This window comes from Mauremys reevesii, linkage group 1, assembly GCF_016161935.1.
Source record: "Mauremys reevesii isolate NIE-2019 linkage group 1, ASM1616193v1, whole genome shotgun sequence".
Classification (NCBI taxonomy): domain Eukaryota; kingdom Metazoa; phylum Chordata; order Testudines; family Geoemydidae; genus Mauremys; species Mauremys reevesii.
The window spans coordinates 153,708,101-153,723,706 of NC_052623.1; the positions used below are offsets into that span (position 1 = coordinate 153,708,101).

Here is a 15,606-nt window from a genome sequence, read left to right on the forward strand (position 1 = left end):
AAAGGTTGAAATCAAGCCTATGCACAGAGTAGCAGTTTTCCTGCACCCACAAATGAAGGAGATGAGAGTTTTCAGTGAAAAGGAGAAACAGGAAGTTTATCAAGAAACCAAGAAGCTTGTCTTATTGCAGGAGAAAAATATTCCTGCAGTGAATCTTATGCTTCTTTCATCAGTTACACAGACTCCATCACCAAAGGAGACACAATGGTCACATACAGAGTTTGAGGATTCAGATAGCGATTGTGGAAGTGACGATGATGAAACTGACAAAGAATGAAGATGTGTTGTCTCCACCACTTCAGCAGTTATACAAGCATATCTTTCCCCTTCTCAGTCGAGTTGCACTGTTTGTGCATTCCATCCCTGCATCTAGTGTGTGACGGGTCGTCCCCCCCGCGGTGCCACCTGGAACTCAGGTACAGTTGAGCCCTCTGTCTCACCAATCTGGGTTCCCTCTTGCATTGTGACAAGCTGCAAAGCCCTTCAAGCTTTCACCAACATTCACAGGCAGGGACCACACCCAGCTGTGTTAATGAATGCTCTGGCCAGCCACTCATGAACCCACAATAGAGAGGCTACAGCCAAAATACCCACAGCTCCCCAGCCTAGGACCCTGAACCATCCTGCCCTGGTCAAAAACCTCAGTATGAAATTTATTACCCAGTCTGCCACTTCTACAAAGGAAAGTGGACATGCACTAACACTTGTTTCTGAGCTGAGACTTTTCCCTTTGCACTTCTAACTATGCACAGTGTTTTAGGTAAAATACAAAATAGATTTACTAAACTACAGAAAGATAGATTTTAAGTGGCAAGTGATAGCAAACAAACAGATCAAAGTAGATTACCATAAGAAATAAAACAAAACCAAAATCTAAGCCTAATTTATTTGTTAGGATTCGAATCACACAGTGTCTCACCCAGTTAGATAGTACAAGCAGGTTAGCTTTTGCATACACAGGCAGGCTTCCTTCTTTCCTGCCTGCGACCAGCACAATTCAAGGCAGGTAGATAGCCCTGCAGTGCTTAATTTGTATTGAACAAGGTTTCAGGGCTCAGCCTTGGCAAGCCCTGGAACAAATTAAGCACAGGCTGGGCAGCTAGAGAGCACCTTTATCGCCCTCCTATGCTTCTCAACCTTGCACTCCCCACTCGTCCCTAACTCTTGGACCCCCCTCCTGTGCCCATTTGGGGAAACGGACCTGAAGTCACAGAGCACCTGCTGTCGCTGCTCCTCTCCCCGCACACATACACTTAGGGTGACTTGCCAATCCGAGACGTGCCAGGGCTCAGCCCAAGCAAAAATTAAGCACTGTAGCCCTGCAATAGTATTCCCCTTGCATGCTTCCACAGGGAGAACAGACACTCTGTCCCTTGCATTATCTGGACTATTAAGAGTATCATCAGCTTCAGTTACCTCTATCAGCAACTCAGTGATAGGCGACGCAGATAATCCCATAACCTAGTTTTGAGGGGGCGGGGGAAATCTGTGATCAATTAAAAAACCCAAGCAGCTTGCCAGAGGAACTAGTACTCATGGCTTTCTTTTCTCACCAGTAAAACATTGCACCATATGCAGCAAACAAACAGTTTTATTGATTGAGACCTCAGTGGGGCTTTAAATCAATAGCATATTGCAGACCACAGCAAGAAGTGTTGAGCAGGAAGCCTGGAGACTGACAGTTACAGGACAAGCAGGCAAAGGCTCCCTCCTCAGCCCCTGACATCCCAGCTGTTGGGAGAAGACTGCAAACACCGAGTGATAAAGGCAAAAATCTGGATGGAAACACACTGCTAATCTCCTCAACACACGAACCACTACGGGGGAAACCAACCTTAAGTCAAAGAGCTGGTGGCTGGTGCAAAAACTGGGATTGCTGTGCTCTAAGTGTGATGACTTTATAAATCACAAGCTAAATAGGCAGCAGACTTTTTTATTTTATAGTTCAGTTTGTGATTTTGAGCATTATTGGCTTGAGATATTTATTATACTATTTTTAATATAAAAGGCTATTTGTTCTGATGCCTGTTGTATAATAAGATTGATGTTTAAAAAAACATTAATGTGCACATTTATTAAACAATATAGCTTTCTTATATAGCACACACACACACACACACACACACTCCTCCTCCTCCTGAGAGGCACTGTGAGATACCATGCTGCTGCGGATGCGGTGAGGATACAGATAAAAGAGACAGACTGCAGATCGTGGAATAGATACAAGTTGATTCTTGCGGATGCGGATCCACATTGTTATATCCAGGCAGGGCTCTACAGCTCAGGTCACCATCAGTGTTCCCTCTAATTTTTCCACACATGTGCAGAATGAATTTTGCTATTCACCAATATGGAGGTGATGCGTGGGAGGAAGCTAATGGCTGGGGAAGAGGGTTGGGGTGCAGGGGGTGAAGGCTCTGGGGTGGGGCCAGGGATGAGGGGCTCAGGGTTGGGGCAAAGAATAGGGGTGAGGGCACTGAGGTGGGGCCAGGGATGAGGGTGTTCTGGGGCTACAGTGGGATCTCTCTCTCTCCCCCTCTCCCTGGGGGGAGAGGAGCCTCTCCCCGCTGCAGCGGCTCGGGCCACGGGATAGGTGTTCCTTCCCCAGCTGTGGCAGGTCCAGGCCAGGACTGGGTTGGGGCTGCATTCAGGCTGCCCCTCCCCCCGCCGGAGCTGTGTTGGGGCAACCCCCTCCCGGCCGCCGCGGCAGTCCAGCCGGGGATGTGTTGGAACTGCCCTGCCCCCAGCCACCGTGGCAGGTCCAGCTGGGGCTGCATTGGGGGCCCCCCTCCCCCAGACTGCCATGGCTGGGCGAGTTCCCTGAGTGCCTGTGCGGCACTAAATAGGCTGCTGCACGGCCACGCAGCTCACAGGGAACTTAGGTCACCATTAACTCATTCTCTTCTGATATGGGAGCACACTGTCAGAGAGCCTCCTGGGTTTGCAATGAGATTGGTGAGCTGTTCAAACTTCCTGTAACATGCAGGGCAGGCAGTAAAGTTTTCTCACAGTGCACCACAGTCCTAGAACTAGAGCGGCCACAATTTGGGGGGAGGGCACTAAGGACTCTGGATTAGCATTACTTTGACTTGGGTTTGCGCACAAAGCCTTAGGTTTGAGCATGGGTGGGGGCGTGGGGGAAGAGTCTTAACATAGGATTTAAATACAACGTAGACATCCAAGACCAGGGTTTCCTAACAGGAGTCAATGCCCCACTAACCCGGGCTTTAATTACAGTGTAGACATACCCTGAAACACTGCAGTGGTACAGCTATAATGCTACAGCTGTGCCACTACAGTGCTTCTAGTGAAAACACAGCCTGACTTACTTCGCCACAGCAACCACTCAATAGAAATCCTATTTAACATTTCCGCAATGCACAAATGTAAAAACAAACAAAATACAAATGACTGAAATATTTGAAAACCAAAACTTAAGTGAGCATTAATTTGGGGGGAGGAAATTCTTTTCTTGTATTCACAGAAAAGTCTTTTAAAGGAAAAAATATCTTGTGAAAACGTTTCTTGCTCAAGCCAAATGTCTTCCTTTGGAGAAAATGAAGGGAAACCAGTCAAACATTAGATTTTGGTTCTCCTGTAATAATCATTTTTAAGAATAATCCTGCTATCTAGATAAACACAACACACAATAAAGAGGGAAAGAAAAAAAGGATAGACAAGAAAGACAAACTGCTATCTGTCTGTCTGTTACTTCATTCACATTCTGCGGGTAAGATACATAAACAGGTTGGTCACAAACAGGTTGCATTAGTCTCTGGATCCTGGTACACTTCCCTCCAGCTGAGGAAACAACATCTGGGATCTGACTTGCATGCTGTAGTCTTCTCCCACTGGTTCTCCTTCATGATGGAATAAGCCTGCTTACTCTCACTTAGCCTGCCATGCTCTTTATGGCAATAATACAATGGAGTTAAATCAATGCCAAAACTGACAGAGTTTTGAACAAATTAGACAGAAGATAGAAAGATAGGAGAATGAACAGAAAGTAGAGCAGAGTTAAATTATACACTATGAAAGCGGTAGAAGGAATGCTAAACCTGGCATTGTAGAAATTACGGAGACCCAGTTGTCCTCATAGCAATAACATGACATCTGATGTTCTTAGAAAGGGTCTTTCTGCTTTGCCAATGCTCCATTTGTGGCCTGGATGCACGGAAAATTCACCACAAAGGCAAAAGTCATGTTTGCATTGTTGGTGACAGGATGTCCTGAAAAGCTCTGTGCTTCTCCCACAACATGACCAGAAGGGACAGACAATTAGTCAATGTTTTCACAAAGGTCCAAATCAAGATGGCTGCAGGACTATTAACACTGGCAACGCCTTCCTTTTCAAGAAGCTGCTAATCTATTCATGTGTCAACTTTTAACCTCATAAGCATTCTGAGATATTATATTACCACCTTCATAAAGTCTACAAGATTCAATTTACATGTTTTTCTTTGGCTCCATTCTGTGAATTCTTCCAACAAAAGTTTTATGAAGCTATCTGTTTTGGGTTAAGATGATCCTTTTAAAGCCTTAAATAGCACAGGTTTCAACATAACTTTTCAAAGACAGCTCATAAGAGAGTATGCCACCTCAAGAAGAGTACTCTGCAACTCTGGGCCTGTGAAGGGTGGGTGACTGAGTGAGACTGCACTGTGATGAAATCTTCCAGAAGCAGAATTCAGGCAATTTCTCCCTTCTTCCATGGGCACCATCTGCCAGGATTCTCACTCTGGGACAGTGAGTAGCTCTAAACCGGGGGGGGGCCAACCTGTGGCTCTGGAGCCACATGCGGCTCTTCAGAAGTTAATATGCAGCTCCTTGTATAGGCACCGACTCTGGGGCTGGAGCTACAGGCATCAACTTTCCAATGTGCCGAGGGGTTCTCACTGCTCAAACCCTGGCTCTGCCACAGGCCCTGCCCCCACTCCACCCCTTTCTGCCCCCTCCCCTGAGCCTGCCGTGCCCTCGCTCCTCCCCCTCCCTCCCAGAGCCTCCTGCATGCCACAAAACAGCTGATCGGGAGGTTTGGGGAGGGAGGGAGGAGGCGCTGATCAGCGGGGCAGCCGGTAGGCAGCTGGGAGCAGGGGGAGCTGATAGGGGGCTGTTGACATATTACTGTGGCTCTTTGGCAATGTACACTGGTAAATTCTGGCTCCTTCTCAGGCTCAGGGTTGGCCGCCCCTGCTCTAGACAGTGTTATGAGCTGAGTTAAACCTTGTTAATGGTTGAGTTAAAACCTCACTGAAAATTAAGCATCAGTGTGCCCTTCCTTTGAGAGAGTTGTAAGAGACAGTTAAGGCGGCCACATCTAAAACAAGGCATAATGGAGTCTGCCCGGAAACTAGCAATATATAGGTGGAGGATTCCACTGGACATTGTTTTGATCAGGTGAGTGGAAAAAGCCTAGCTGGGGAAGGGAGGCAGACAAGAAACAGACATTAATTGATGATTGGCTTTCGTTCTGCCACCAGCATATAAAGCACTGTATGGCCCTAGAGGAGCCTAGAGGAAGATTCTTCTGGGTCTGATGCTGGCTAAAGAGGCTTTGAGCTGTAAGCAAAGATGCTATCCACTGTTTTTTGGTTCCTCCTGCATTCAGAGAAGCAGGACTTTGTACATTCCTTAGAAATCAACAAGAACTCAAAGAAAATACCAGACTTTGTCACTTTCTAGTTCCAGCTGGAATATCCCCAGGACCCCAAACCTGACTAGCCACTCAGGGGCAACAATATGTCTCAAAAGAAAATGAGCCATGACAGTACACAACAGAGAACATACAAACAACAGGTCAGAAACTGACAAGTAACTTGAATACGCCTTCCTAAACCCACCTACACAGTAGGGATAAGATACCACCTTAAGTTTTTGGAAGCACATTGAAAGACGCATGATCAAAAGCTAAAACTTTCAAAATCTGGCCAACTCAGATAAAAGGCATCCAAAAGAGAAAATAAAAAATCTAGAAGACAAAAAAGAGTATGGGCTCCCTTGCTTCAGAAATAGGTTTTGCAGAACTGAAACAACAAAGCTGGATTTCTCCCTAAAGGCCAAACCCAAACATTAATGCTTTGTAAACGTCCATGTGAACAGCCACCGTGTGGCTGTCTTGAGTGGAAATTCCCCTGCCACTAACAACAGAAGTTGCTCTATCCTAACTAGCATAAGCAAAGACAATACACAACTGCAGGTGTGCCAGCCATCTCACAGCCGAGACAGGTTCAACAGACACCCACTAAAAGTAAAACACAGTCTCTTTCATGACAATATTACTGTAGGAATTAGTATTAAAACACAGTTGTGGGATATTTCTAAAATCTTTAATTTAAGCCAAGTACAAACTCAGATAGTTAATTGTTCATTTTGTGAGGAAAAACCTCAACTGGATAGGTATAAGGTTGAAAAGTTAGCATGATGCTAGAAATCCACCTTCACATAAAGAGGGAATCAAGAACAGGACTATAATGTAACCTTATTTTATGCTTGTTAAAAAAATAACTTGGTTTATTAAAGAAAACTTAGATTTTTGACACTTCTCTAGCATTATCTCCAAAACATTTGTATCATTTCTGTAGAACACTTGTCTTGTATAGAAAAAGTAGTCCAAGCAAGGTAAAACTAATGTCATTTTACAGGACTAGTATAAGCTCTTAATTATATTAAAAGCTAAGAAATAGCAACTACTTTACACAATGCCTTTAAAAACTTTCTATACAACAGTGAATCAGTAAGATTTTTATACGAGAAGAACTTCAGCTTGGATTTCTTTTACTGCTATCGTATTTTTCTATTAATTACAATTCTGAAATAACAAAAGAAAGTACCTGACTGGTCTTTGAAGTTCAGTGTAAAGTCTTTATATTTGGATAAATCAAACTCCACCCTTGCACGTGCTACTCCTTTGTTCTGAAGCAAAAAGGGAATTCCTTGGGTGGAACCAGCATAAACACCATGGAAGTTAAAGGATTCCTGTTAAGTTTAAGAACAAACAAACAAATGTAAGAGAGTGTTATAAAGGTCATATGTATAGCTGGAGAGTGTAGTAAGAGGAGGCCCTAAGATATAAACCTTGGTATCAGAGGCCCAGTATGAGGCCTGAGGCCTGAACTAAAGTAATGATCAAGACTTTGCTAAAGCAAAGTGAAGCTTTGAGCCAGAGGCAGGCCCTGCTCACAGGAGCTGGCAAGGAAAGGGCTGATACATACCTAAAAGGTACTGAACATTCACATACTTATACATTCCACACAGATAATAAAGAACAGGCTGGCCCATCCCAATGACAGGGGCAAAAGGGTAATATGATGGATAGAGTTGTTTTGATCGAACCAACATGTACAAGGTGAAAGGCGGCACCTTACTACGTAGAGGGGTTGTACTGTGCTACGTGGAGGGGTTGTACCTCATACGTCAGGAGTGATGTGTAACTGGTTTGTATCTGTGTATAAGAATGCATCCCTGGGGTGGAGTCTTTGTCCGGCCGTAGGGGGAGTGGAAAGTCCCGCCACTAAGCCGGGTCCTTGCCAAGAGGCACTTTCTCGTAGTATGCCCTGAGTTAGGCTAAGAAACCTACAGGGAACTGCAATTGTGTCCGAGATCGCAATAAACCTAGTCGACGTGATTTTGCACCTTACTGGACTCTGTGGTCATTGGGGGTTCTTGTCGGGTCTGCTGTGTCAGCTATCTGCAGAGCTGGGGCAGCACACAGAGGGAACTCACACACGCAGCCGAGTGATATCAACAAGGAGAAAGCAGAGCACCACACCGGTACCGCTCTGACAACAGAGAGTACTTTAAAAATACTGCAGTTCAGAGATCCATAAGTTATCCTATATTAACTGGACCTCTCAGTTCACCAACTGCCTATCTAGCTCCTTTATTGGCCCTAGGTCTTTCCTGGGTGCCAAAGACCACAGTTTAGGAACCACTGCTATAATCCCATTGATTGTACCACTAGTGAAATTTTTCAAATTGATTATCTGTCATAAACAGATAGTTAAGGGTTAAAGTCTCTTTTACCTGTAAAGGGTTAACAAGCTCAGTAATCTAATGAACACCTGACCAGAGGACCAATCAAGGGACAGGATAATTTCAAATCCCTGTGGAGGGAAGGCTTTGTCTGTGTTCTTTGTTTGAGTTGTGTGCTCTCTTTGGATCTAAGAGAGGCCAGACATGTCTCCAAGTTCTCCTGGAGTATTTCCTACTATCCAGTATAGCGAGTATTAGAAAGGCGAATTAGTCTTATAATTTGATTTCTACATTTGCAATTGTGTGTTTGCTGGAGAAATTTCTTTATTTCTGTTTGCTGTTACTTTGATTATTCTGAGAAGGGGGGGGGAGAGAAATCTCTCCAGGTTTATAAGTTAGACAGAAATTTTTCAAATTGATTATCGTTTTTCAATTAATTTCATTCTATTTCTCCTCTTCTCCTTCCTTCATCTTTATAAGAACATAAGAACATAAGAAAGGCCGTACCGGGTCAGACCAAAGGTCCATCTAGCCCAGTATCTGTCTACCGACAGTGGCCAATGCCAGGTGCCCCTGAGGGAGTGAACCTAACAGGCAATGATCAAGTGATCTCTCTCCTGCCATCCATCTCCATCCTCTGACGAACAGAGGCTAGGGACACCATTCTTACCCATCCTGGCTAATAGCCATTTATGGACTTAGCCACCATGAATTTATCCAGTCCCCTTTTAAACATTGTTATAGTCCTAGCCTTCACAACCTCCTCAGGTAAGGAGTTCCACAAGTTGACTGTGCGCTGCGTGAAGAAGAACTTCCTTTTATTTGTTTTAAACCTGCTGCCTATTAATTTCATTTGGTGACCCCTAGTTCTTGTATTACGGGAATAAGTAAATAACTTTTCCTTATCCACTTTCTCCACATCACTCATGATTTTATATACCTCTATCATGTCCCCCCTTAGTCTTCTCTTTTCCAAACTGAAGAGTCCTAGCCTCTTTAATCTTTCCTCGTATGGGACCCTCTCTAAACCCCTAATCATTTTAGTTGCTCTTTTCTGAACCTTTTCTAGTGCTAGAATATCTTTTTTGAGGTGAGGAGACCACATCTGTACACAGTATTCGAGATGTGGGCGTACCATGGATTTATATAAGGGCAATAATATATTCTCAGTCTTATTCTCTATCCCCTTTTTAATGATTCCTAACATCCTGTTTGCTTTTTTGACCGCCTCTGCACACTGCGTGGACCTCTTCAGAGAACTATCCATGATAACTCCAAGATCTTTTTCCTGACTCGTTGTAGCTAAATTAGCCCCCATCATGTTGTATGTATAGTTGGGGTTATTTTTTCCAATGTGCATTACTTTACATTTATCCACATTAAATTTCATTTGCCATTTTGTTGCCCAATCACTTAGTTTTGTGAAGAACTTCAAAAAGATCTCACAATCTGCTTTGGTCTTAACTATCTTGAGTAGTTTAGTATCATCTACAAACTTTGCCACCTCACTGTTTACCCCTTTCTCCAGATCATTTATGAATAAATTGAATAGGATTGGTCCGAGGACTGACCCTTGGGGAACACCACTAGTTACCCCTCTCCATTCTGAGAATTTACCATTAATTCCTACCCTTTGTTCCCTGTCCTTTAACCAGTTCTCAATCCATGAAAGGACCTTTCCTTTTATCCCATGACAGCTTAATTTACGTAAGAGCCTTTGGTGAGGGACCTTGTCAAAGGCTGTCTGGAAATCTAAGTACACTATGTCCACCGGATCCCCCTTGTCCACATGTTTGTTGACCCCTTCAAAGAACTCTAATAGCTTAGTAAGACACGATTTCCCTTTACAGAAACCATGTTGACTATTGCTCAAGAGTTTATGTTTTTCTATGTGTCTGACAATTTTATTCTTTACTATTGTTTCAACTAATTTGCCCGGTACCGACGTTAGACTTACCGGTCTGTAATTGCCGGGATCACCCTAGAGCCCTTTTTAAATATTGGCGTTACATTAGCTAACTTCCAGTCATTGGGTACCGAAGCCGATTTAAAGGACAGGTTACAAACCTTAGTTAATAGTTCCGCAACTTCACATTTGAGTTCTTTCAGAACTCTTGGGTGAATGTCATCTGGTCCCGTTAATGTTAATGTTGAGTTTATCAATTAATTCCAAAACCTCCTCTAGTGATACTTCAATCTGTGACAGTTCCTCAGATTTGTCACCTACAAAAGCCAGCTCAGGTTTGGGAATCTCCCTAACATCCTCAGCCGTGAAGACTGAAGCAAAGAATCCATTTAGTTTCTCCGCAATGACTTTATCATCTTTAAGCGCTCCTTTTGTATTTTCATCGTCAAGGGGCCCCACTGGTTGTTTAGCAGACTTCCTGCTTCTGATGTACTTAAAAAACATTTTGTTATTACCTTTGGAGTTTTTGGCTAGCCGTTCTTCAAACTCCTCTTTGGCTTTTCTTATTACACTCTTGCACTTAAGTTGGCAGTGTTTGTGCTCCTTTCTATTTGCCTCACTAGGATTTGACTTCCACTTTTTAAAGGAAGTCTTTTTATCTCTCACTGCTTCTTTTACATGGTTGTTAAGCCACGGTGGCTCTTTTTTAGTTCTTTTACTGTTTTTCTTAATTTGGGGTATACATTGAAGTTGGGCCTCTATTATGGTGTCTTTAAAAAGGGCTCATGCAACTTGCAGGGATTTCACTTTAGTCACTGTACCTTTTAACTTTTGTCTAACTAACCCCCTCATTTTTGTATAGTTCCCCCTTTTGAAATTAAAGGCCACAGTGTTAGGCAGTTGAGATGTTCTTCCCACCATAGGGATGTTGAATGCTATTGTATTACGGTCACTATTTCCAAGCGGTCCTGCTATAGTTACCTCTTGGACCAGCTCCTGCGCTCCACTCAGGATTAAATCTAGAGTCGCCTCTCCCCTTGTGGGTTCCCGTACCAGCTGCTCCATGAAGTAGTCATTTAAAGTATCAAGAAATTTTATCTCTGCATTTCGTCCTGAAGTGAAATGTTCCCAGTCAATATGGGGATAATTGAAATCCCCCACTATTATTGGGTTCTTAATTTTGATAGCCTCTCTAATTTCCCTTAGCATTTCATCATCACTATTACTGTCCTGGTCAGGTGGTCGATAATAGATCCCTACTGTTATATTTTTACTAGAGCATGAAATTTCTATCCATAGAAACTCTATGGAACCTGTGGATTCGCTTAAGATTTTTACTTCATTTGAATCTACACTTTCTTTAACATATAGTGCCACTCCTCCCCCTGCACAGCCTGTTCTGTCCTTCCAATATATTTTGTACCCCGGAATGATTGTGTCCCATTGATTGCTCTCAGTCCACCAGGTTTCTGTGATGCCTATTATATCTATATCCTCCTTTATCACAAGGCACTCTAGTTCACCCATCTTATTATTTAGACTTCTGGCATTTGTGTACAAGCACTTTAAAAACTTGTCCCTGTTTATTAGCCTGCCTTTTTCTGATGTGCCAGATTCTTTTTTATGTGACTGTTTATCATCTGATCCAGCCCTTACATTATACTTCTCATTCCTCTGCTCCTGACTATAACCTGGAGATTCTCTATCATCAGACTCTCCCCTAAGAGAAGTCTGTGTCCGATCCACACGCTTCTCTGCAGCAGTCGGCTTTCCCCCATCTCCTAGTTTAAAAACTGCTCTACTGTATATATATATATAACCTTTACATACTATGCATTTAGACAGTTAAATCCCTCAGCTGCCACAGGTATATTTAATTTTTAATCTCTCTTCATATTCACCTCAGTCCCTTTGCATGAAATGATTTATAGAAAAATAAACTGAAAAAATAAACTGAACTAAGGAAGGAAAATTCTGACACCTGACTACAAAAGTAATAATTAAATAAAACTACAAATCTTACCTAGAACTAATAATTAGTGTAATAAAATATACCTCATACTTACTGCACTAATGCCTATTTCAGGGGCCTCTACAGATCCACCAATCCTAAATTCCAATACTTTTCCATGGCGGACTGCTACCTAGTTGAAAGAAAAAGTAAAATTGTCGACATTGTAATTATTACATTACTTTGCCATCACAACTGTTCCATTATATTATGTACTGTATAGTAACTGACAATTTTAAATAAGACAGCTTTAAATAATAGACAACAGAAAGACACAGCCATGGATTTCTACTGCATAGGTTCCCATGAAAAGAACCGCCCCACATTCTAAAGTTATTTTGCTATGAAAATATTATAATGAAGTCTAAAAATGCTGTATTGGTTTCTATAATATACACATGCAATGATTCCAGTGTGTTATAGAATCACTGGGTAAAAGTAGCAGCTCTGTTGGATACCAAGCAGGATAATGATAGCCACTACTGAAGGAGGGAACCGAACTGAAGGAAAGAGCAGCTCTTTGCAGCCAGGAGAGATAGCAATACAGGAGGGAGTACACAGCTGTTTTCTATGGCAGGCAGGAGCTGAGTGGAGGAAATCTGTCCAGTGAGAGCAGGAACCGGTAGGCAGGTTTCTTGAGACAAGCCACAATGGAAAGAAACAGGTATTACAGCTAGGTCAGGAGAAGTGCTGCAGCTACCTCAGGAAGTAGCAGAAGTGGAAGGGAGTGGGTGGATGTTGGGTTTAGTAGTATGGTGTTAGGGTACAACAGCAAGTGGAGAAAACAGTAGTGGGATCAGAAGGTGTGGCCAGGTCTGGGCACATGACAGCATCCATTAAAAATTATCTGAATTTTTTTCTTAATGCAAGATGAATCCAGCAAACTTATCAGACTCCTGTACAAATCAAATCCAGATCAGGTATTTGTTGGATCCCTAATCTCAAAATCAACCTTTATAATGAAGCACTTTCAGAACTCAGTTTCCTTGCGATGCATACCAAAAAAAGAGACAACTAATCTAAACACTCTTCAGTAGTCTAAGCCCTATCACTCTAGAGAACATAAGAGTAGATGTAAGAACTGAGCCCAGTGCTCCATTCTCCCACCACAGAATACAAACCACTTCCACTGTTTTCTGTGTGACTTACTTGTACCCTGTGCTTGGAGAATAGAGCCTTGAAATATAAAGTACTATTTCCAGGCCACACATGTAGCCCAAGCAACTATTTTTTGTACTAAATGAAATGGAGCAAACTAATTTACTGACTGAAAGTTTCTATCCTAAAACATATCCTTTATCAGTCTCTTTATTAAAAAGAGTTTATTCACCTAAACCATTAAAATAATTACAATCAAACCAAATGATCACTCTAAGTGGTAGACCTCAATATTGATGCAAAACTGATTATTAATAAATTTATTATAATTTATTCTTCTGTTGGTTCAATACAAACTTGCCTGTGCCTTTACTGAATTTAAGAAATATGAACAATGTTTTTAAAAAACACACAATGCTTACAGAAATAACAGTTTTATGTTTTCAGTTGATTAATTATATGAAATGTTAATGCTAAAGAGATGCCTAAGAAAGGTCAATTCAAATAGTGACAGGCTCCCAAAATGTCAAAGGAAGATAATACATTTAGAGGTTTATTGACTCAGTGGTTCATACAGACTTTGAAATGCAACTTCTAGCATGTCTATTTCCATTTTAACTTTCTAGACTATCATGCTGTATGCACTGTTTTTAAAGATGTAGATAAGTATTGGTTATTATGCTTTTATATAAAATATAATAGATGCTATTAAGTGCAAGTTTTAAATGTACTGCAAATGGCAGATCTTAAACCTAAGAACCATTGGGTCAAAATGGCCAGAATACCAGCAAGATTGTCTGATCAAAGTCCAAAGCACATCCCTCTAGTATGAGGCAGAATCTGTCACCGAGATTAATTTAATCTCGAGCAACAGATTTTATAAGAATATTTAGGGATGCATTGTATTCTCAAAGCCAAGAAAGTGGGTCTTTCCCCCTTCCCTTTTCAAAGACAATGCCTATGTTTTAAAACCCTCAAAGAACTACAGAAATATTAAATATATTTTCTTTTAGGAGGTAAGCTAAAGTCTTCATTCCTCAGATGTAAAGGAGGATAATTATGGTTGGGAAATGATTTGTACAAGGCCTTTTCTAACTTCTGAATTCATATTGCTGCTTAAAGATGAAAACCCTTTGTTCCTTAAATGTGTCAATAAGTTTCTTTTGTGATGTTAATTTGCATCTAAATGCAAGCCTCATAATAACTTCCTAATGTCATTGTAATGAGAATAGGAGATGTTTTATGTACAAATACAGCAAGGTCATTTGATGCTATATCTAGTTACTAATAGAATGTAACACGAGTATAAAAATATTGATAAGAAAATTAGTTATCTAGCTATGCTTAAACAATTTATTTACTAAACTCAGAGAGACATGATGTACCTCTCCAAAGCCTGCTAAGAAGAGACAATGCCTTCTCGGATGGGTATTTAAATTTAAAGTCACTGTCTTTAAGAATTAAGGTTAAAAAGATTACGTTGAGAACTGAAAGACTATATACAATATAAGGTTTTTTAGATTCATTTAAAACAAAATTTCATCTCCTATGAAACCTGGACAGCACTGAAGGGAAATATCAGAAAATGGACTAAGTCAAAAGAATTAAAACTGTAAGGACATGTCTACACTAGAGCCCTAAGTTGACCTATGTTAGGTTGACTTAAAGACACTGCAGTAATTACTGCGGTGGCTGACCTCCACACTACCCTCCTACAGTTGGCGGTAAGCGTCCTCACCAGGAGCGCTTCCACCAACTGAACAGAGTCACTGTGGAGAGCTGAGAGCCAGGGCTCTCAGATCCGTGGAGTTCCTCTCCAGAAGCCCAGCTGCCCCCCAACTCCACTGGGCTCTCGGCTCCCTGCTCCCAGCTGGGAGCAGCCACCAGGGCTTCTCAGCTCCCTGACCGGGGAGCCTCCGGGCAGCAGCCCGGCTGGGTGTGGGAAGCTGGGGACAGACGGGCTCTAGCTGCCTGACTTTCTTCTCAATTTCATGGCTCCAGCCATGAAATTGACAAGATAGCCAACAGCTGATGTAAGGAATGCAGTGTCTACATAGACACTGTGGCCCTAACTACACCGACATAAGCCCTATGTCCCTCGTGGAGGAGGAGTTACGATGTCAGTGTAGTAGATCACTTACATTGGCGTGACAAGGCCACAGTGCATACCCTGACAATTAGATCAACGTAAGCTGCCTTACATTGACCTAGCTGGGTACAATAGACCAGGCCTAACTTTCAAGTTATGATAATTTCCTGCCACAAAGGTAAAGGTGGTATAACCACCAAGTTGAGGAAAAATTAGAACCCTATTGTCTATGTAGTAACACATTGCATATGTACAGCTGAAACTGCAAACAAGGCAATCCAATTAAGGTGTTGAGCCAATGAAAGGGCCACAACAGTTGATATTATGAATCCTTCCTCCTCCAGTAAGGTTATGGAAGGAAAGACTATAGACACTCTGTGCTGCTGATTGCGCAGTTCAAAATCTTCTCCCGTCCTTCATCTTTGCAGCACTCACCACTGCTTATCCTGTTCATCTACAGGAACAAGCAACTAACAACAGTAACATTCAGTGAACAGAAAGGAACATGAAGCAGCATCAAGAAGCAGCAGC

General features: G+C 42.2%; 1 protein-coding gene across 9 annotated transcripts in view; it reads right to left on the reverse strand.

The window, feature by feature from the left end:
• CFAP47 (cilia and flagella associated protein 47) overlaps nucleotides 1–15,606 on the reverse strand; it is a 642,607-nt gene that overhangs the window by 562,792 nt on the left and 64,209 nt on the right. For all 9 annotated transcript variants that reach the window (XR_005597947.1, XR_005597948.1, XM_039536653.1 and 6 more), the window contains 2 exons: nucleotides 11,944–12,021; nucleotides 6,831–6,975 (listed from right to left, as the gene is read on the reverse strand). Coding sequence is in view for 7 of the 9 variants with exons in the window: in XM_039536653.1 (XP_039392587.1) it covers nucleotides 6,831–6,975; nucleotides 11,944–12,021 (223 nt within the window). In the remaining 2 variants the exon portion in view is untranslated. The remainder of the gene's footprint in view (nucleotides 1–6,830; nucleotides 6,976–11,943; nucleotides 12,022–15,606) is intronic.